The sequence below is a fragment of the Aythya marila genome, assembly GCF_965140915.1.
Source record: "Aythya marila genome assembly, chromosome: Z".
Classification (NCBI taxonomy): domain Eukaryota; kingdom Metazoa; phylum Chordata; class Aves; order Anseriformes; family Anatidae; genus Aythya; species Aythya marila.
The window spans coordinates 19,426,984-19,446,709 of NC_139080.1; the positions used below are offsets into that span (position 1 = coordinate 19,426,984).

The 19,726-nt window shown below is 38.3% G+C and overlaps 1 protein-coding gene across 3 annotated transcripts in view; it reads left to right on the forward strand.

Moving 5' to 3' along the window:
* GPBP1 (GC-rich promoter binding protein 1) overlaps positions 1–13,332 on the forward strand; it is a 33,195-nt gene extending 19,863 nt beyond the window's left edge. For all 3 annotated transcript variants that reach the window (XM_082784361.1, XM_082784362.1, XM_082784363.1), the window contains exons 5-13: positions 1,347–1,470; positions 1,931–2,154; positions 2,878–2,944; positions 4,436–4,620; positions 5,420–5,560; positions 6,042–6,206; positions 8,754–8,938; positions 11,984–12,086; positions 12,850–13,332. In XM_082784361.1, coding sequence (XP_082640487.1) covers positions 1,347–1,470; positions 1,931–2,154; positions 2,878–2,944; positions 4,436–4,620; positions 5,420–5,560; positions 6,042–6,206; positions 8,754–8,938; positions 11,984–12,086; positions 12,850–13,008 — 1,353 coding nt within the window. In that variant the 3' untranslated portion in view covers positions 13,009–13,332. The remainder of the gene's footprint in view (positions 1–1,346; positions 1,471–1,930; positions 2,155–2,877; positions 2,945–4,435; positions 4,621–5,419; positions 5,561–6,041; positions 6,207–8,753; positions 8,939–11,983; positions 12,087–12,849) is intronic.
* The last annotated feature ends 6,394 nt before the right edge of the window (positions 13,333–19,726 follow it).

Below are 19,726 nucleotides of genomic sequence, written 5' to 3' on the forward strand. Positions count from 1 at the left end.
GATTGAGAGGGAAATCCCTTGTCGTTTGGATTCTGTACAATTTGATAGTATGTGTTTAAAATAAAAAGCATCTCTTGCTTACTCGAATTACACAAAAGCAGTGGATTTTGAACAGCACCTTGAGCACTGCTGAAGGCATTATTATGATTATTATTAAGATTGTCATAAGAATCTAGGGATTGTTTTTTGCGTGCTTGCCTATTGATGGGGTTGGTGGTGGAAGACTGATTTTCTTCAATGTATTTTCCAAAGTAGTTAAGTCTCTTACCATGACTTACCTTTTCTTTTTGTACTCACTCTAATTGGAATCAAAAGTTAATATAGCTTGTTAAGATGTTAATGGATAATAACCATTGTAATTAAACTTGGGGCTTTCATTTTCAGGCATGCATCATTCATGCTTACATTAGAATGATGTTTTCAAGGTTTGAAAAATTAATAGTTAAAGTTACATACCATCTCTATATGGTGCATTAGCTTGGGAAAATTTGTGGGTTAATAGCAACAAACACAACAAATAAATATATGCGAAGTATCTACCTGAATACATATCAATGCCAAAAAGCATTCTGACTGATAAACTGGCCAGAATCAAACCCCAAATTGAAGAGCTGTAGTTGCTATTAATCTAAATTTTGTAGTGTCAATGTTAATGGTACTTGGTTCTGGGCTGTGCAGATTTCAAACCTTTCAGTAGATTATCATCTGAGCCTTACCTTTGAGATGATCAGGTGTCTAAAACTAAGTTTCACTTGGCATTTAGCATATGACAAACTTAGGGTATTTTTGTTTAAAGATAAAATCTATGGAGTTTGGGAAGTTGCTTATCATGGTGAGAACCTCTTGCCTTTTTTGTAGCCTTGCAGATTATGCTTAGCCTATCTTTTTATTTTTCCTCTCCTCCATGTGTCCTTTATCTCTTCAGCTCCAGCCTTTCAAACCTCTTCTAAGGTGCTCAATCTATTCTTAGGTCCTTAGGCTCCAGGTTAAAAGTTGTGTTGTTTGCCTTCCAGTCTTCTAAACTATGATTTATTGTCCTTTCTTAACTTTTTATTTTTCCTGTGCTGCAACACATACCACTTGTCTTCATCCTGCTGCCAGAACAAAATAAAAACTTGGCTTTTTTTGTCCTGTGTCACAAGCATGGTCCTCAGCATTGTTTCAGCGTCCTTGGAGTGGAATATAGAGCTTCCAGTTCTACTGGCATGAAGGTGGTTGACATAACTCTGAACATATGCATACTTGACAATTGCTGTATTGTCTGCCATACTACGTGTTACAGTTCTGATAAATCAGTTTTGTTATTAATCAGGTATCTCAGGTCTACTATTTGTGTTCTTTTACAGTCATCACTGAACTTTGAGAAACATTCTGAAAATTTTTCATGGACAGAGAATCGTTATGAAGCAAATCGCAGAAGACACAACTCTTCAGATGGATTTGATCCTAACATTGGACGGCCTAATGGAGGTATAACTTACCTTTCATGAAATATTTTAAATACATCTATATCACTGCACTGTAGCCCTCTAACTAGGAAAATAATCTTATCATAATAGCTGTTCTTTGCTAAATGTTGTGTTCTGTTGTAAAATATATGTAATGGAAAGTCAGATCTTCTGGGAGAGGATGTGGTGAGTAAGGGCTGGTTAGAGTAGTGATTCCGGGTGTATTTCTCTCTTAAGAAGGGTAAGAATATTGTGTTAATTCTCTAGCCAGTGACTTACGAGCAATCAGGAAAGGGAACTGATTCTGACAGTTCTGTGAGATTCTTCCCTGCTGCTTATGTGAATGAAAACTTATGTTCACTGTGCTATTATATCCCAGAAAATAGAGCTGCTTGCTTAACTCTTCTAACAATTTTGCAAAACTAGAACGTTCCTTCAATATTGCTTGTAATTTACATTTATTTAATATTTAAAAATATAAGGGCATTTTGGGAGAAAAGAGAAGAATGGTTGGCGTTCACAAGGCAGAAGTGGTACAGAAAATATAAACCATCGTGGGGGATACCATGGCGGAGGTTCCCGCGCTCGTACCAGCGCTTTCCACTGTGGAAAAGGCCAAGGACTGCATGAAAACAATGTACATGTTAATGAAACTGGGAAGAAGGAAGACAAAGAAGTACCTAAACAGTTTGAGGCTGAGGATTTTGTAAGTTAATTGTAATAAACAGGGTTTCATTGTTTCTGCAAGTGCCATTTTGTCCATTACAGGCTACTTCATGAGATTTCACCAGTTACAGATCACCATATAAGGGATCACCCTCACCTAAAGGGTGGTGTTAGTCATTTCTCCACTAAGAGAAATTTCTCCACTTCCCTTAAGGGGGTGTTAGTCATTTCTCCACTCACCTGTTTCTCTTTTAATCTCCATTTTTATCATTGTATTTTTATTTACTGTCACTTAAATGATTAAGTGCAGCTACAGTTAAGTTTATAGTATTTTACCACAGTTTACTGTGACATGTATGTATTAAATTCTACACAGTTATCTTACTGGAAATCTGAAGTACTAACAAAGTGGTTTTTCTGCTACCAGCCATCTGAGGTCCCAAGTTTAAACCTAGAGTTTTAGGATGTAAGAGGAAGGGTGAGCTTACTCTTCCAAGAACCATACATTACTGTGTGTTTTTTTTTTTTTCCTTTCTGTGGACAGTTCATGCAGTGGTATTGACTGGTGCTTAAGATGTTTTGTGGGAGAAGAGAAACAAGTAAGCATTGATATACTTGGGTTGCAGGGGGAGGTTTCTAGTCTGTCTTCATTTAAAAATCTTGGACAGCAGAGGTTATACTTCTGATATTGCTATGATTCTTTATTTCATTAGTTCTATAATTCAAGACTTCTAAACTTTTTAATGATAAAATTTCCTTTCAGCCATCTTTGAATCCTGAATATGAGAGGGAACCAAACCAGAATAAATCATTAGCTGCAGGTGTGTGGGGTGAGTATTTCTGATCTTCTTAAGTAGAAAAAATACAGCACAGATCTTAAGTTGTTTTATTAGGAACATAAGTATCTCTTTTAGAATATAAGGATACAGATAGAGATTGAGGAAAATTGTGGAAATTTCAGTGTCATTACGATGTATTTTTTTGTAAGAGAGGTAACACTTCTGTTTGGATGTCAATCTGTTGATCTTTAGATGTAGCCACAACTAGGGTTCTTGTTCCTCAAAAACCATGCATCTTTTTGGAAAGATGTCAAGAATTTATCTCCCAAGAGGAAATATACTGCAGGTGGATCACCTAAGCTAGTGATGTGATTGCTAGCTGAAGACTTGGTGAAAGAATGCTTCTGACTGATTACAGCTGTTAGAGAGCTTGGAGAGAAACCATGCCATGGAGATAAAATGGTCATTGCGATGGTCTGGAATAGTAGTCATCTCTTCTCTCATGGTTATAAAGACATCAGTGTGGCTATAAATGTAAATTATATTTGGCTATAAATTGAGTGGTTAATATGCAAGTAATAATTCTTTGGTAACCTTGAAGGGAAATATGAAAGGCATATTATCTTTTGAAGATGCAGCCAAGATGGTAAGTTGCATTTTGGGGTGCACTGAATACAGTACAGACAGCTGGTCAAAAGAGGTGATTCTCCTGTTATGTTCAGTGTTGGTGTGGCCTCACTTTAAATATGGTGTGCAGCTCTGGGCTCCACAATGTAGAGGATGTTAAGATCCTTGAAAGCATCCAGAGGGGGACAACGAAGCTGGGAACAGGGCTGGAAGGCGTGTCTTGTGATGATAGGCTGAGGATACCTGGGTTGTCCAGTTTAAGAAAGAAAAGTTTCAGAGGTAAACCCATTGCTTTCTACATTTTTCTGAGGAGAGGAAGCAGAGAGGGACCTGCTGGTCTGCGCTCCGTGGGAGCTGATGACAGGATGTGCAGAAATGGTGCAAAGCTGCAGCAGAGGAGGTTCAGAATGGACATTAGGAAAAAATTATTTCTTGTGAGGGTGGTCAAACACTGGAACAGGCTTCACAGGGAGGTGGTCATGCCCCACACTTGTCTGTGTTCAAGAGATACTAGGACAATGCCCTCAGTAGTGTTTTATCATTTGGTTAGCCCCAAGTACCTGAGCAATTGGACTAGAGGTCTCTTCAAACTGACTATTCTAGTATCAAGTGATAGTATTTGGTTTTAGATTTCCAAACAAGAACTGTATAACTAGTTTCTTTGAAGAATATCTTTTCTGAAAATAAAACTCCTGCATTGCCAACTGGAATTATTTTATAAATGATGGTTGTAGAAAATGGAAAAGAACTTCTGTTTAGCCAGATTTGTACAGCGTGGTATTTGTGGAAATATCACCAGACTGATCTCCTGCCTTATGCCTGTTTGTTCTAGACCACATGGCTATACAGTACCTTATGAAATAGAAACTTAAGACTTTATACACATGCATGCTTTTTCTTTTTTTTTTTCTCCAGAATATCCTTTGAACCCTAAATCTAGATCTCCCAGAATGCTGGTCATTAAAAAGGGCAATACAAAAGAACTGCAGATATCTGGATTTCCTGTAGTAGGAAGTCTTCATTCACAGCCAGTAAAAAATGGAACTGGCACAAGTGTTTATAAAGGATTAATCCCTAAACCTGCCACTCCACCCACAAAGGTGAGTTTTGGATACTCATGGCATGAATGATGTGCTGGGAAAATGAAACGTGCTCTGATTCAAAATGTCCTGATTTCACCCTTGGGAATTCTGTTTCCAGAGTATGCTTTCAGATCTTGAACACTTCAATTGCCACATACTTCAGAAGTGGAAACACTTTTTCACTTAAAAAAACCAACTATGACAACAAAAACCAGCTGTAATTGAATCTCAATTTATTGCATTCCCGTTTTTGAGAAAAGTGAGAAATGTCCAAATTAAAAGGATGTTTTGAACTTAGGAAATAGCAATGCTTTTTGTGTTTATTTTTTAACAACAACAAAAAAAAGTACCAAGCAGAGAACTACAGCTGGCATAAAAATACCTTCAGAATTTATCCCAGCTATTGATACAGATAATGTTGCAACCCACTAGAACTGTTCTGGTCCCTTTCCATATGCAACTTCCTATGTTAATCTTTTTGGGGAGATTTTTTCTGTGCTACTGAGAGCATCTGACAGAGCTGTTCTTAACTCTAGAATTCGCTGCATTAAAAACATCACATGCAGCTGCTGAAGACTCTAATCTGATGTATTAAGAACCAAAATAAGAGAGTGATAATTGTTTTTGCATTTAACTCATTATATAGAAAGCGTAAACAGTATTTGTGAGAGGATGAGTTGCTCATAAACAGTCTCTATCCTACAAGAAAACAGGTGTTTGCTCTAAATGGTTGTAGTTATGATTTCATTTTGCTTAGTTGTTTTTCTGAAGGTTGATGGAAATAATGTTGTTAATGATTCTTTACATTTTTATTTAGCCTTCACAGTGGAAAAGCCAAGCAAAAGAAAATAAAGTTGGAAATGCGTTTCCTCATGAATCTGCATATGGTATTGGCAATTTCATTCCTTTCAAATCAACTGCCAAGGCATTTCCTGTATCACAAAATTCAGTGAAAGAGGTAAAGCAGTGTTTGTATTCTTAATTTAATAGATCAATTTTTTAATTTGCTTGATTAGATAAGTTATCTAAAGTTATAACTATATAAGTTATAACTAAAGTTATATTTTGGAAGCTTATATGAGAGGGGGAAACAGAAGCTACCTCACCAGCCATTAAGTCCTGCACAATTTGCTTTGTAGGTTTGATATGTAGTAAAAATGGTGCACTAGGGTGCATAACCTTGATAAATTTAAACTTTTAAAACTGCTAATAAATGTCAGAAGGTTTGTTTGTTAGCAGTACTCTATAAATCTGTATCTCTTTGTTTAGATGCAAGAATTGTGTATATTAAAAGACAAATATTTTTCCCTCTGCTTTTGACTGGGTTATGTGCACAACCCCAGACTACAAGTTCCTGAGAAACTTTGTCTTTTTTTCAAACTTTCCTAAATGAATGAGCTTCTGATAGTCTTACTTTTTTTTCTAACCCCTTGTGTTAGTGTAATCGGTCAAATTCTTCATCCCCTGTTGACAAAGTTGGTCAGCCTCGTTTAACAAAATTGACAAGAATGCGAACTGATAAGAAGAGTGAATTTTTGAAAGCATTGAAACGAGATCGAGTAGAAGAAGAACATGAAGATGGGAATCATGCTGGGCAAGAGAAGGTAATTTTCTTCATACCTGTTGTAGGTCCCACAGTAACACGTTTCAGACTGAACGTAAAATACATCACATTTGTCTGTAGCCAGCTTTTAAGACACGGTCTTGGATGTTTGAATGTAGGAAAGGAATTACCTTTTGATTAATTTTTAAAAGTTGCTCCAAATACTACTGTTTCTCCAGTACATGTAGTTTTTATTTCTAAAGGATATGTTGCTGCATATCAATAACTCGTGCATACCTTGTCTTTAGCAACAATAAAAAGAATAAAGAATCCCTGTACGTCAGTGTAATCTTTCTGGAGGGCAGCATTTTGCACCTCAGCTGTTAGTTACATTGCAAAACAATTAATGGAAAAACTTGGTTCTGTTTCTCAAATTGTTTTCAGAATTTAAATTGGAGTCTTAGATGCCAAGAACATCTCTATTCTTGGCCTTACTGTAGGAACAATAGTTTGATTTATGTGTATATAAAGAACCTGTTTCTGCTTCTGAACTGAGAACTTGCTGCACTGTATATATTGTTAATGCGTCAAGTTTCTTTCATTCGCAGTCTGTGTATGTAGTGCCTGGCTGGCACCTGAGAACGTTAATGTTTGTGCTACCTGCCACCAGTAAGCCATAAGCATAATTACCTCATGTAGTTAAGTGATGTGTTACCTTAGGATGAGGTGATTACACATCTGAGTGGTAAAAGTATTGAAAAAAAAGTCTTGAAGTATTACGCAGATTCAGAGAGATGAAAAAAAAAAAAGTGCAACTGTGCATTGATTGTAAAAGTAAGACTGACTCTTCTGACCCTGTTTCTATTTCAGGCAAAATAAAACTTGCTGTAATGGGATTGTACAATTTAACTACGTATCAGTTAGGAAAGGTCTTCACCTTTTTCTTAGGCATTCTGTTGCCAAGCACCCTGAGATGGATGTTGAGTGCAATGTTGTTTAAGAAATGTTAAGGTTGAAAGGTCTTGGGAAACATTTGCCATGAGCTTAGAATTCTCAAAATATATGAACACGATGGGACTTCCTGTTCATGAAATTGTCTTGCGTTCTTTGTCTTCATGGTGCTTATGTCAGATGCATATGATTGTACCGCTGTACACAGCTCATTTTCTGAACCAGTGTATTTTGGGAGGAAAAAAAGGTGTTTAGATGTGGAAGCCATAATATCTTTGGACAGGTGTATGTAACATGTAGCTTGGAATATTTATTAGTGATTGCATGCACCTTGTTTCACTAACTAACAGGTGTGAAAAGAAGTTAAAGTTTAACAAGGCGTGTAACTGTAATAGTTGTCTACTTTCAACATTCATTTAAATGATCATCAGTAGGCAATGTACTGTGCAACTGAGTTATTAGGTAGATAAGTGCACAACAGTGTTGTGTAACATGATAGAATTAGAGGGCCTCCAGTGACAGATTTCACCTCTGAAATAATGAGGCAAATTGTGATCAGCAGTTGAGACAGGCTTTGAGGAAACTGTTTTACCCTAATACGGTAAAATCCTTTGATATTTTTATGATTCTTCTCTGATAGTCTGAGATACCTTCTCCAGGTTAATGATTTAACAGATGAACATAGATTTACTGGGATACTTTTTTTTAAAGAAATTTTTGGTGAACATTCTAAAATTTCTGGAAGCTGATAACTCTGAATGGGAGCAGAAAGGTGGTGATGGATGATTTCTTGTAAGTGCAGAACTGGCCGATTGAGTGATTGACTTCTACTATGGATAATACTATTGTGTGCCAAACCTAGGGGTTTTGTTTTTTAAAAAAAATGTTCTAGCTAGATAATGATCATGGTCTTCTTTATTTCTATAGTTGCTAAGACTTCTGAGTCTGTTTGGCTAATTACCGAGTAAGAATTGCAAGCTGCTGAAAAAGTAGAATAAAAATAAACATCTCAGGTTTATAGGATAAAAGAGCTTTTAATATTTGAGTGAATCTGCAAAGTCTGCTTTCTAATTAAGCTGTCTCTCTCTAGTTCTAATATCATTGCTAGTAAGTTACAATAGCTGAAACAACAGCTTGTGAAATTCTGTGGTGTGTGCCTGTGTGAAGGGTAAGCTGTTGTCTGAATTTAAGGAGTTTTTCTGAACTTGTGGCAGGTGAATTTGCTGGTTGAGATAGGTGACTGTGACCTGCCCCTTAAACCAAATAAGCATAAGAGTTCTCACATTTTCAAACTTTGCCTGACACAGGGTATTTATTTAATAAGGAACCTTGTTTGTAAGTTCAACAGATATTTTTACAAAGAACAAATTATAAAAGACAGCTTATATAAGCTTGAATTTTTAAGATAATTTAGAAATTTTTCTACAATTTTCAGGCAGAGCATGGGAGTTGCTTTCTACTTTACTCAATCAGTGGTATAACTTCAGATTTCTGTAACATCAATGTATTGTAAACCCTTGAAAAAAAGGAGCAGAATTACCCTCTGTAGTATAGGACATCTCCATTTAAAATTAAATTAAACAATCAGTGAATTGCAGCATTTTACTTGTGAGTGGAATTTACATGTAAACTCTGTAATATGTAATTATTTTGACAGGATGATGACTCCTTTAACTTGTGTAACAGCAACAGTCCTCATCATGAGAGAGATATAAACCGAAACTTTGAAAATGAAATTCCTCAAGAGAATGGCAATGCTTCAATTACATCTCAACAGATCACTCGATCTTCAACTTTACCTCAGGCAGATGTTCTTTCAAGCTCGCTTGAGGCAGAGCATAGGTATGTACTTCTTATACAAAATGCTAATTCATGGTAAGTGAGCATGTGTCATATTTTTACCAGCTTATTCAGAATCTGAAAACTGAGAACACAAAATACTTACTAGTACCATAGAAAGTTTAACTTACTGACGTGTACTAACGTAGAATTTCTGTTTGAGTCATGTACTGGCATCTTTAACTTGCTTTATTAAATATTTGATATATTTCCATATAAACAAATAAAGCAAACTGGTCTGCGTATCTAGGAGGAACAATGCATGTAATTGCTATGAGTATTAACAATACTTTAAATGATGCATCTTATGTACAACTCTGAGTTTTTTCTTGTTGTTAAATAAATGGATTATTTTTATAACTGACCATGTGACATAGTGATATTGCAAGACAATTCAATGGAAAGGGAGAAAGTAACTTCAAAAAGGTTCGAAACATAATTCTGTTATCTCATAAGAAGTAATTGCAGTAGCAGCTGGTAGAGATGAGAATGGTGCTGCTGAGAAATCATAACTCCATCTGGAGGTGAGCTTGTTTGAGTTCTGATAAATTATTACTGTTTCTGGTAACTGAAGAAACCCAGCATCTTTTTCCAGTGATAGACAGTATGTATACATTGGACTAGACAACTTCTTTTGTAGTACCTGTAGAGGAGACTTTCTTGATCTCTTTGATATGAGTGTCGGAAGTGAAATGCAGTCTGGCCTGTTCTCCCATTTCCCCTGCCCCCTACACACCCCCTATTGACTGTGGAGACAGAAATCTTGGACTGCTGGTAGCTGCTGACCCTGATTTTTGACTGTAAGGTTGGAGTCAAATCTGTCACTTGTCAACTCAAATGACTTTGATAGGCCTTCATAGGGTTTCTCGGCAAGCTTCTCTCTGTGGTATCCTGGAGACATTGTGTGTCTCTACCATGCTAGTCCTTTAGCTTTGACCTCTAGTGTATATACAGTGCTTTTGGTAGGTGTTTAGTAGAAAAATGGACTTGAAGTGACCAGCTTAACTCACAGGATGCTTGTGGATGCCTAATAACTGAATTGGCACACGTTGCACAGAATACTTCTTGGGTTTCCTTCCACTAGGGGAGTTTCCACTGTGCGGTGATTATGTACTTGTCCTGTTGGTGAGTTTCCTAATTTGAAGTGTAATTTTTTTTTTTTAGTATAGTTCACCCTCATAACAGTCCTAGAAACTAATGCTGCTGTAAAGACACAGCAGTCCTGCTAACTTCAGATGATGTTGCAATACAACCTTTTGTATTGGGACCTAGAATTTTAGGAAGGGAGGGTTCCATTGAATGGCATTTCTTGCTGACATCTGGCCAAATGAAGTATCAGGTAGGCTTCATCACCTTGAGTTCATCTAACTACTTCTGTGCTAACTAACTATTAATATATTCAGTGTTCTTCATCTCTGTCAGTTTCCTGCACCAGTTCTAGCATATACTTTTAGGAGCCTCTATATTTTTGTTGTGAAATAGCTTTTACTTCCTTAAGATTTCAGGTCAACAAGCAAATGGCTTGCCAGGGGAAGATGCTAATCCTTTTGGCAAAAACTTTGCAGCAAGAAAACATACCATCTTCATTAAATACCACAATGTCTTCATCAGATAACCGTGGTACCACAGTGTCTTCACATCTAAAACCACTGGCATCATGTGCAGATACTGCTGTCACACTTCTGGCACCAGTCAAAACACTTTGATTATTGCAGTTTTGGATATCTCAAGCTAAATCACCAGAGGAATGTGTTTGTTTCTTTCCCTCCCTGTATCCTAAAACTCACTCTTTGTTGTGGTCTGTCTGTGCTGTAATAGCAACATCTGTCAGGTGAGACAGGGTATCCTGTCTATCTCTGACACTAGCGTATGTTAGGAAAGTAGAAACTCTAGGAGGCCATTGCATTCTGAATCATGCCTGTTATTGAGCAGCAATGCAGCTTCTCCCAGGTGCACTGTCTCTGTGACTTGATGCAGAAGATACTGTGGATTTGAGATGAAAAAACATCTCTTCTTTTAGCTCCTGTGGAGGGACTGTGCTAGCATTGTCATGGTTGCTCTGTTATACAGGAAAAAACCTGCCCATTTCCTCAGTATCCATCTTTGCCTCTCCACACCATTTTTGAGGAGGCATGCTACGGTTCCATCGAAGTACTTATGCAAAGGAAATATATTCTTACTTTTCCATCTTACGTAGATTTCTTGCCTTAAAAAAAAAGTTGACTTGCATTCTGCTTTCTTGCAGCTTCAACCTTAGGAATATGACAGATGCCACTGCGTAGCCAAGGTCTCTTTGTTGTACTCATTTACCTTGAATGACTTCTTAGATAAATAACCCGACAATGCAGCTTAATGGGCTGGAAAGGCTGTGGTGTGACAACACCAGATAAGCTTTCAAGAGAATCTCCATGCATCAAAAGCTGAACTTGCATATGGTCCAAATTATTTTCTCTTCTGCTAGCTTTATTGCTGCAGTTCTGGACAGCAGCCATCCAATTGAGACAGACTAGGAGAAAGTGAGGGTTTTTCTAGGCTGCGTTCCATAAGGCTTTACTCCAGATATTGGGCAGCTTATCCTAAGAGCCTCCATATCTGGGAACACTGTCAGTAGATTAATAAAGATGCTGGAGTAAGATAATAGAAAGTTTGGCGTTTGTGTTGGTATGTTCACTGGATTGGCAGAGGTGGTGGGGTCTATTTTGTATGTGAAACATGATGGCAGGAAATGTAATACTTAATATGTACAAGCCATGGAGTGAAAGTTTGCTTATGTGTTCTGTAGATTTAAGTATTTCCGTTTAGTTTTGGCAGCTTTTAAAATCAAATGTGTCAGAACAGGGTCAGCTGTGAAGGACCTTACGACTTCTGAACTTCTGTGCTTTATATATCTCTTCTTAAACTCTTATATGAAAGTGGGTTAAAAGGCTGTTTAAAAAAGATTTATGAGCTAATGTATTTATTACGCTTCTTTACATATCTGTATAGGCAGAGCTTCAAATGTCTGAGTGTGTGCAGAAATTCTTTAATGTTGTCCTCTTTATTTTAAAGGCTGTTAAAGGAGATGGGCTGGCAGGAAGATGCAGAAAATGATGAAACGTGTGCTCCACTAACAGAGGATGAGATGAGGGAATTCCAAGTCATCAGTGAACAGGTAATGCTAAGTTAATATTCTGTGATGAACTTATAGATGGATGCCCTAAATACTTACCTTTGAGTAGGATCTCCAGTAATTTTGATGATTAGGGTTGGTGCCATTTTAGTGCCATTTTTCTTTCCTCTATCTTCTTTCCTCCGTTGCCCTTTCAGAAGAACAGTGGCTTAAAAAAGATATGGGGAGCAGTGCTTATTTTAGAGAGCGCCTATGCTGAAAATATCAAGGAAAGAGGAAGGGAGGGCTTCTGAGTAGTTTCAGCATTGCTGGTTGCAGAATTGTACAAGCTTTCCAGTTCCTCAGCTCAGCCTGAGGAAAGGGAATTTTCTTTCAATATTTCATTATGGCTTCCTTGTCTACCTTTGCTGTAAATTGAGGAACACAAAATTTACTAGTAATGTAGTCTGAATGGGCAATCTAGACTTGATTTTTTTTTTTTTTTTTGTAGCAGACTGGAAAAAGGGACTGCATCACAGAAGAGACTGTGTGTGGGGGATCACTGGGGCAAAATATCTGAGGAGGTAGATGAGAAGAGGGTAAACTCTTGCACAGTACAGAAGCTTAGCTTGGTCTGATTGCAGGCTTTTGGGTTCAGGTCCAAAACCGAAGGGTCTCAGGTGAATTTTCCTTTGTGCATGTATGTAACAGGTAGTGCTGTGGATCTAACGTAGTCCATAGACAAAGATGTAGAGAACACTGAAATGCAGCAGATTATTGTGCTTAGCTTTTTTTTCTCTAAATGCATCATGTTTTCTTGTTTCAGTTACAGAAAAACGGCCTCCGGAAAAATGGCATTTTGAAAAATGGCCTCATCTGTGATTTTAAATTTAGCCCCTGGAAAAACAGCACTTTCAAACCTGCTCTGGAGAATGATGATTCTGAGACGAGCAGCACTGATACATCAGATGATGACGATGTGTGAAGATTTCTGTACCATCTGTAGAAGCTTCTTTTGATCTCATGAGAATATGGGGATGTATTATCAAAAAAAAAAAAAAAAAAATTAAGTTATGTAGTAACATACCCGATTAGAAGAAGAGTGATGGGACTTCTCTCTGAAGAAAGCAAGGAATGTTGTGTTGGGTGTGTCGAACATTACTATATTTCTTTGTTAACGAATGTTGTAGAATGAGGACTTGGGTTGCCCCAGCATTGACTTTCTTCATCACTGCAGCATTTCTGACTAGCAATGTGACAATGTAACAAATCAGACTTTCTCATTTAATAATAAAAACAAAAAGAATTGTGTAATGTCTTGCAAAGCTTCTGTCTTAAAATGTCCACATATAAAAGGGGGAAAAAAGGGCAGCTTGACACTGTGTTTTGCTTGCCAGGTCATTTCTTTCTTACAATGGAAATCCTTGAGTCCACTTTGTATGCAAAAAGGGCAATGTAGCATGTTGGCTAAAATGAGCAAAGTGCACTAAAACTCTTTTCCTTAATTGAGCTGTTGTGCTGTTCTACTTCTTCCACACATAATTGCTCTTTAGCCATTGTAGTGTAGTCATTGTTATTAATGGAAAAGAAAAAGAACCTCGATGTTACAGTTCCAAATTTTTACAACTAACCTTTAAATTGAGAGCTTTATAGAGTATTGCAAGGCCCAGTATTCTCACAATGAACCCACACTTGTGGGAAAATAAGCACTTTGAATTTACCATTCACATGCGGAAAAATAATTACACTGACTGGATTTGTCCACTACATGGAAAATAAACTGATTTGCAGAGTATTGTCTCAGTGCATAGCATCAAGGGTATTGTTTTAAAAACTAGTAAATTTTGCTTGCATTCATGTTAAATGTACTCTGGCAGCGGTCACTGCGTTTCAGAGTGAGGTAAAAATACTTCCATCACCAGATCCTGCTTTCACAGCAATGGAGAAGTGTAACTATGCAATAAGCACCTGTTTTGCTTGCTTTGTGTCAAACTCCTTACACATTTTAAAGCTAAGAGTGTATTATATACAGTTTTATTTGGATCATCTTAGTGCTTTAAATGTGTTCTGCAAGGTTGTACAAACTACATAGCATTAATCCATAAGCACAACTGCACTCCATGGTGTCACAGACATTTATAACACAGCATATGTGTAGACATTCCTCTTTCAAGATATTTTTGAATTGCACTATTTTATAGTAAGTAGCTCACAATTTTAAACTCTAAAGCGTAAGTAGTTGTGAAGATGAGGTTTTGTCCATGTTTAATCTTTTTTTTTTTAGGAAAGGACTTTTTATAATGTGGCATCTAAAAATTTTGGGCCAAAGACATAGCTTTTTTTTTTTTTTTTTTTTGGTTTAGCTTAAATAAAGGTTTCTATTCAAGATTTTTTCCTTTGAACAGATGCAAATGTTTTAGGTAATTTTGGCACAATGTTTAGAAAGAACTATGGTGGTTTCTTTTCTGTATTTCAGAGGATAAATGTTTTTTCTGAAGAGAAAAGTGCTGTATCAATAATGAAGTCATTCCTACTTGTATGCCTTAAACACCTTCTTTCTCTTTCCTTTCTGCTTTTTTTTTTTTTTTAAACTAACATTTCACACCTTTGTACCATTTTTTCATTTTTGGTTGTTGCATCTGTTCAACAGTATCTTCTGCCTATCCAAGCTACTTAATTGCATATAAATACACTAATTTTACTACTAAGTAAGCCTTGATATCTCAACGGTACATTAACTTGTTTCTGTCTTTAGTTTAATGATAAGTGTCATCTCTATAATTAACCCTTTGGGGAAGAAGTTGTTTTGACCTTGCATGCTGGCTCAGAAGCTGGTATCAAAGGTCTGCATAGCTCTTATTTTAAATAGTTATCAGTCTGCTCTGTCACTTAGTTTGTCCCTCTCTGCTGTAAGAGGTGGTAGTGGGGAAGTTTTATGTTTCTGCTGAGGAATTGGATTGCTTTATGGTATGTTTACTTAGAGCAATGCTGAGTAACACGTAAGTCCTCTTTTTTTTTTTTTCCCCTTAATAAAAAGCACTTTGTTTTGAGTGACACTTCCCAACTAAAGAAAGTTTTTCATGTATTAGTTTCATGACATGCATGAAGGCACTTGTTTACACTGCATCCCTCCCTTTTGTGCATGAGGATGTAAAGCAGAATGAAATACAATTCTCTAATGTGTAACAATGTAACCTCCCTCTTCACCTTTGTTCCTTTCCCAGGGCAATTTTAGTAGTTAGCCCTTCTCTTCTGTTGCACCCGAACCATGTTCCATTCCCAGGATACATGCTTGTTTCTTATGCCTGAGCAGCTCAACACCAGCAAGGATGTCTGCGCTAACAGCTTAAAAAGTTGTTGGGGCTAAGTTTGTCCATTCCTTTAGCATATTCTCTCAAGCTTTGAGTATTAAAGACTGTCTGCTGGAGATAATTTGATAGTATTGGTCCTGGAGAGCTTGATATCAATGGATGTAATCACTGAGTACTTCATGCAGTCAGGGCAGTGCTGTAGGATTTGCAGTAATTGCTTCTGTTTCTCTTCCTAATCCTGTCTTTATTGACAGAAAACCATTTCCTTTTGACACTGCCTTTCCATCCCTCTTTAAAAGGAGAGAAGACTGAATCACTTCTGCTGACCTGTTAGTGATGGATGTTTGCTGTGTCTGCTGCTCTGAAGGGTACCTTTTACAGGAGGGTGCTGGGGCTCCTTTACCTCATCTGCAATGACTGGAGGCCTTCTTCACCTATTTGTGCAGGGCCTTTCTGTTTCTCAGGTGGTAAAAGAAGCTGCCACTCCTGAACAGAGCATTGATTACAATGAAGTAGTTCATAGATGGGTATCGGACCCACTCAAGAATCTGGGTAGATTTTTGCTGCTTATATTCCCAGTCTTTGGATATTATTACCAGGTATGAAGGAAATCAAATTTTGTGCTCCTGTGCAATCACCTCTGGGGGAAAAAAGCCTCTTATTTATGATGGGGACTTTAGTGATTCCTTAAAAAATGCCCTCTGTTCTTCAGCAATTACTTTTAAACTGCTGGCTACTAGAAACTGGAAGGAGGTTTAGTGTAGGCTGTCTGTTTTTCCTGGCCTGTTTGCTGCTAGGCAGTGATTGAGGTGGTTTACTCAGCAGCACAGAACTTTTGGTCTCATTACGGATTATGGCTGTTGTGCACCAAGAAATGTTGGCTCACTGGCATGGTAACTGTGCTGACTATCTGGTCAGTTTCCGCATGCTATTGCGCATAGTCACTGGTGAGCTGTACTGCAGCTTGAGTCATGTTTTTGATCCCTGGATCTTGTTCGGCCTTCCCCAGAGGTAGCTAGCAATGTATTTGCTAGGCAGGCGCTGGCAGCAATTTGTGAGACGTTCTGGGAGAAACATTGGTGGGTATTGACAGCTTTCTGCTATCAGGAAGTTTGTGCTTCTTAAAGATTTGAAAGCAACTTTGGGGGTCTGTCTCTCAGCGTGTTGCCATCCAGGAAACACCTTCGAAGACTGGAAAAAAACACCTAACATCTACCTTCAAACAGTTTGCCAGTATTGTTCTGCTATTGTATTTTTCTGCTGCTTAATTCAGTGCTTACCAATGTCTGTTCCCATTGCTTGGTGGAGATTTGAGATCTCACAGGGCCTGTAGTGTTGTGTTTCTAAAATCACTTCAAAGACACCTGAGAGCATGCTTGCTTGTTTCTGTATGCTTCTTCCTTGGACGTCCTCTTTGTGCATAGCGACTTACTGCCCTGGCAATGACATGGCTGTTACGGAGTAATGGCATTCCTTCCACGTCCTGCGGGGCATCAACTCTTTTATCCTGCACAGGTCAAAGATACAGCTTTGAAGTGGAGGGGAATATTTTTCAGTAACTAGTGTGACTACTGATGTCTGGAGAAGCACCTCCATGTCAGGCTGATGGAACCTGGCTCCGTGGAAGAGTTGGAGTGCACCCTAGGAGGTGTGGGGAGGTACATGGTTTGGCTGGTGGTCAGCAAGGACTGCAGAGCTTCAGCCCAGGAAGTAAAGAAGTCTGAACTCTGTCCACTCTGCCAGGAAGCAGGCAAACTTGAGAACTGATGGAACAAGTTCCAAATGCTTAAAAGATGGACTTGGATCATCCTGGTTGCCTGAGCTATTGCATTTTACTAGATTACTGGGCTGTTGGTGTGCTGTCATGAGTTACAGTCTAAGTCTACAGAGACCCCTTTGCTTCAGTACCAAAAGGCACCTCCTGAACACCAGCTCTGAAGCCAGCCAGTATCCTCCTTTATTGCTTTGGTGTGCTTCAGCTGGGGTCAAGGGAGGTGATGTACTTGTATGATTTTCCTCAGGCCTGTTACTCAGCATAGCCAATAACAAGGAATGATGTGCATCTTTGATCCTGCTTATCCTGGTGTGGCAGCTTTGGTACAGTGGCTTTCTTTTGGTTCTTAAGTTTAATGCACATCTTGGTATCTGGGAGCTCTATGCTACCCTAATCTTTGCACCTTCCATCTCATGTTGCTTCCTGTTGCAAGGCTGGTGAAACGGAGCTGTCTTTCACAAGCTGTGGAGTGTCCTGTCTGAGCATGAGTGTCTGCACTATCACTGTCTCCAGCTTAATTTACACCTTCACCAAATGCTATGCTACTGGAGCGATTTTTAGAGTCAAACACATGACCGAGAAACCCTTCAACTGCCATTTGTGTGAAGGGTTCTGCATTGCTTCTCTAGCTGTGGCTATACAGTAGTGTATTTTTTTTTTTTTTTTTTTAAGAAGCGTCGTCTGCATGAATGTTCACCTCCCACCTTTTTTCTCCTGTTCTTCAGTGTCTGCAGCTAGCCATTCATTTAGGATCCTGTGTTTGGGGAGACAGCTGGAGATGTCTGGGTTGTAGTCTTGCCCTATGTACAGATGAAAAATGACCTAGCATTGAGTGCTCTGGCATAAATATGCACAAATATGCATGTACGCATGCAGTTTGAGTGTAATAGAAAGGGACACTAGAACTGTTCACAATAATTTCTATCATTATGGTTTGTACGTATTAGTGTCATTGGTTTTCTTTCCCACCCAGGATATACAATACTTATGTCTCCACTGAAGAGCATCAGTTACAAGGTTTGCTTATTATCCTGTAACATTGTTTTAGGTAACAAGAGAGACTGTTTGAATGGATAGTGTTTGAAATGAGCTGGACTGCAAGGAATAGACATTTACTGTAGGCAGCCACTGAATCAAGCTGCTGTTTATGCTAATCTTCATTACCAAAATATCTGGGAAATACTTCTGTCTGCATTGGAAACTATTCCAAAAAGAAGCTTGAGTGTGAATATAAAGCACACAGATGTTTTACTGAGTTCTCATGAGTGTTTTTTTTGCTTCAATTTATTTTTTTGTCCCCTCCATCAAAAGAAAAAAAGGTGGATGTGCACAAGTAATCTTTGTACAGAAGAAAAACGTTTGCTTAGATGAGGTTAACGAATTAGTTATTCTGAAACTACAACTTGGAAATATACCTGTGTTCCTGTTAAGCTGTAAATGAGTATAATTTCCAGTCTTTTGTTCAAGGAAACTGATGAAAAATGAACCCATTGTTGCAGGCAGAACTGGTGACACCGTCTGTGTTTATGGTTACCTGGTGCTCCCACTGCAGGGGTCTGTTTTCATTCACTTAGATGTGAAATACTCAGCTTTGTGGGATCAGTGCTCCCCTCTGGCTAGGTCACCAGGGACGCAGCTGTAGGGTGGCAGAGCCCAGCAGGCAGGGTGAGGGCAGCTGGGGCTGGAAAGAGCTCAATGGCAAAAGAGGGAAAAGAAATGTCTGTGGCAAGAATAAACGGGGACAACCAAGAGCAGGCACAAGCTGATCACTTAGGGAAATAAAAGGTCTGCAATAAGTTTCCATCCAGATTTTGTAGCTGCAAGCAAGAATCTTATTTTCTGGTGGTGCCAGTAAAGTGTTCCTCGCTGCTTTTAATGGCTAATATTGTGTTAGAAGATCACAGCCAATTTTTGCTGTATGTGATAATCTCTAGTTGTGTTGTGAGAAAACCAAAATCTCAGTTGGCTCAAATAATGGCTTTGTGTGGTTCTAATTCCTTTCCTTTCCTTTCCTTTCCTTTCCTTCCTTTCCTTTCCTTTCCTTTCCTTTCCTTTCCTTTCCTTTCCTTTCCTTTCCTTTCCTTTCCTTTCCTTTCCTTTCCTTTCCTTTCCTTTCCTTTCCTTCCTTTCTTTCCTTTCCTTTCCTTTCCTTTCCTTTCCTTTCCTTTCCTTTCCTTTCCTTTCCTTTCCTTTCCTTTCCTTTCCTTTCCTTTCCTTTCCTTTCCTTTCCTTTTCCTTTCCTTTCCTTTCCTTTCCTTTCCTTTCCCTTTCCTTTCCTTTCCTTTCCTTTCCTTTCCTTTCCTTTCCTTTCCTTTCCTTTTCCTTTCCTTTCCTTTCCTTTTCCTTTCCTTTCCTTTCCTTTCCTTTCCTTTCCTTTCCTTTCCTTTCCTTTCCTTTCCTTTCCTTTCCTTTCCTTTCCTTTCCTTCCTTTCCTTTCCTTTCCTTTCCTTTCCTTCCTTTCCTTTCCTTTCCTTTCCTTTCCTTTCCTTTCCTTTCCTTTCCTTTCTTTCCTTTCCTTTCCTTTCCTTTCCTTTCCTTTCCTTTCTTTCCTTTCCTTTCCTTTCCTTTCCTTTCCTTTCCTTTCCTTTCCTTTCCTTTCCTTTCCTTTCCTTTCCTTT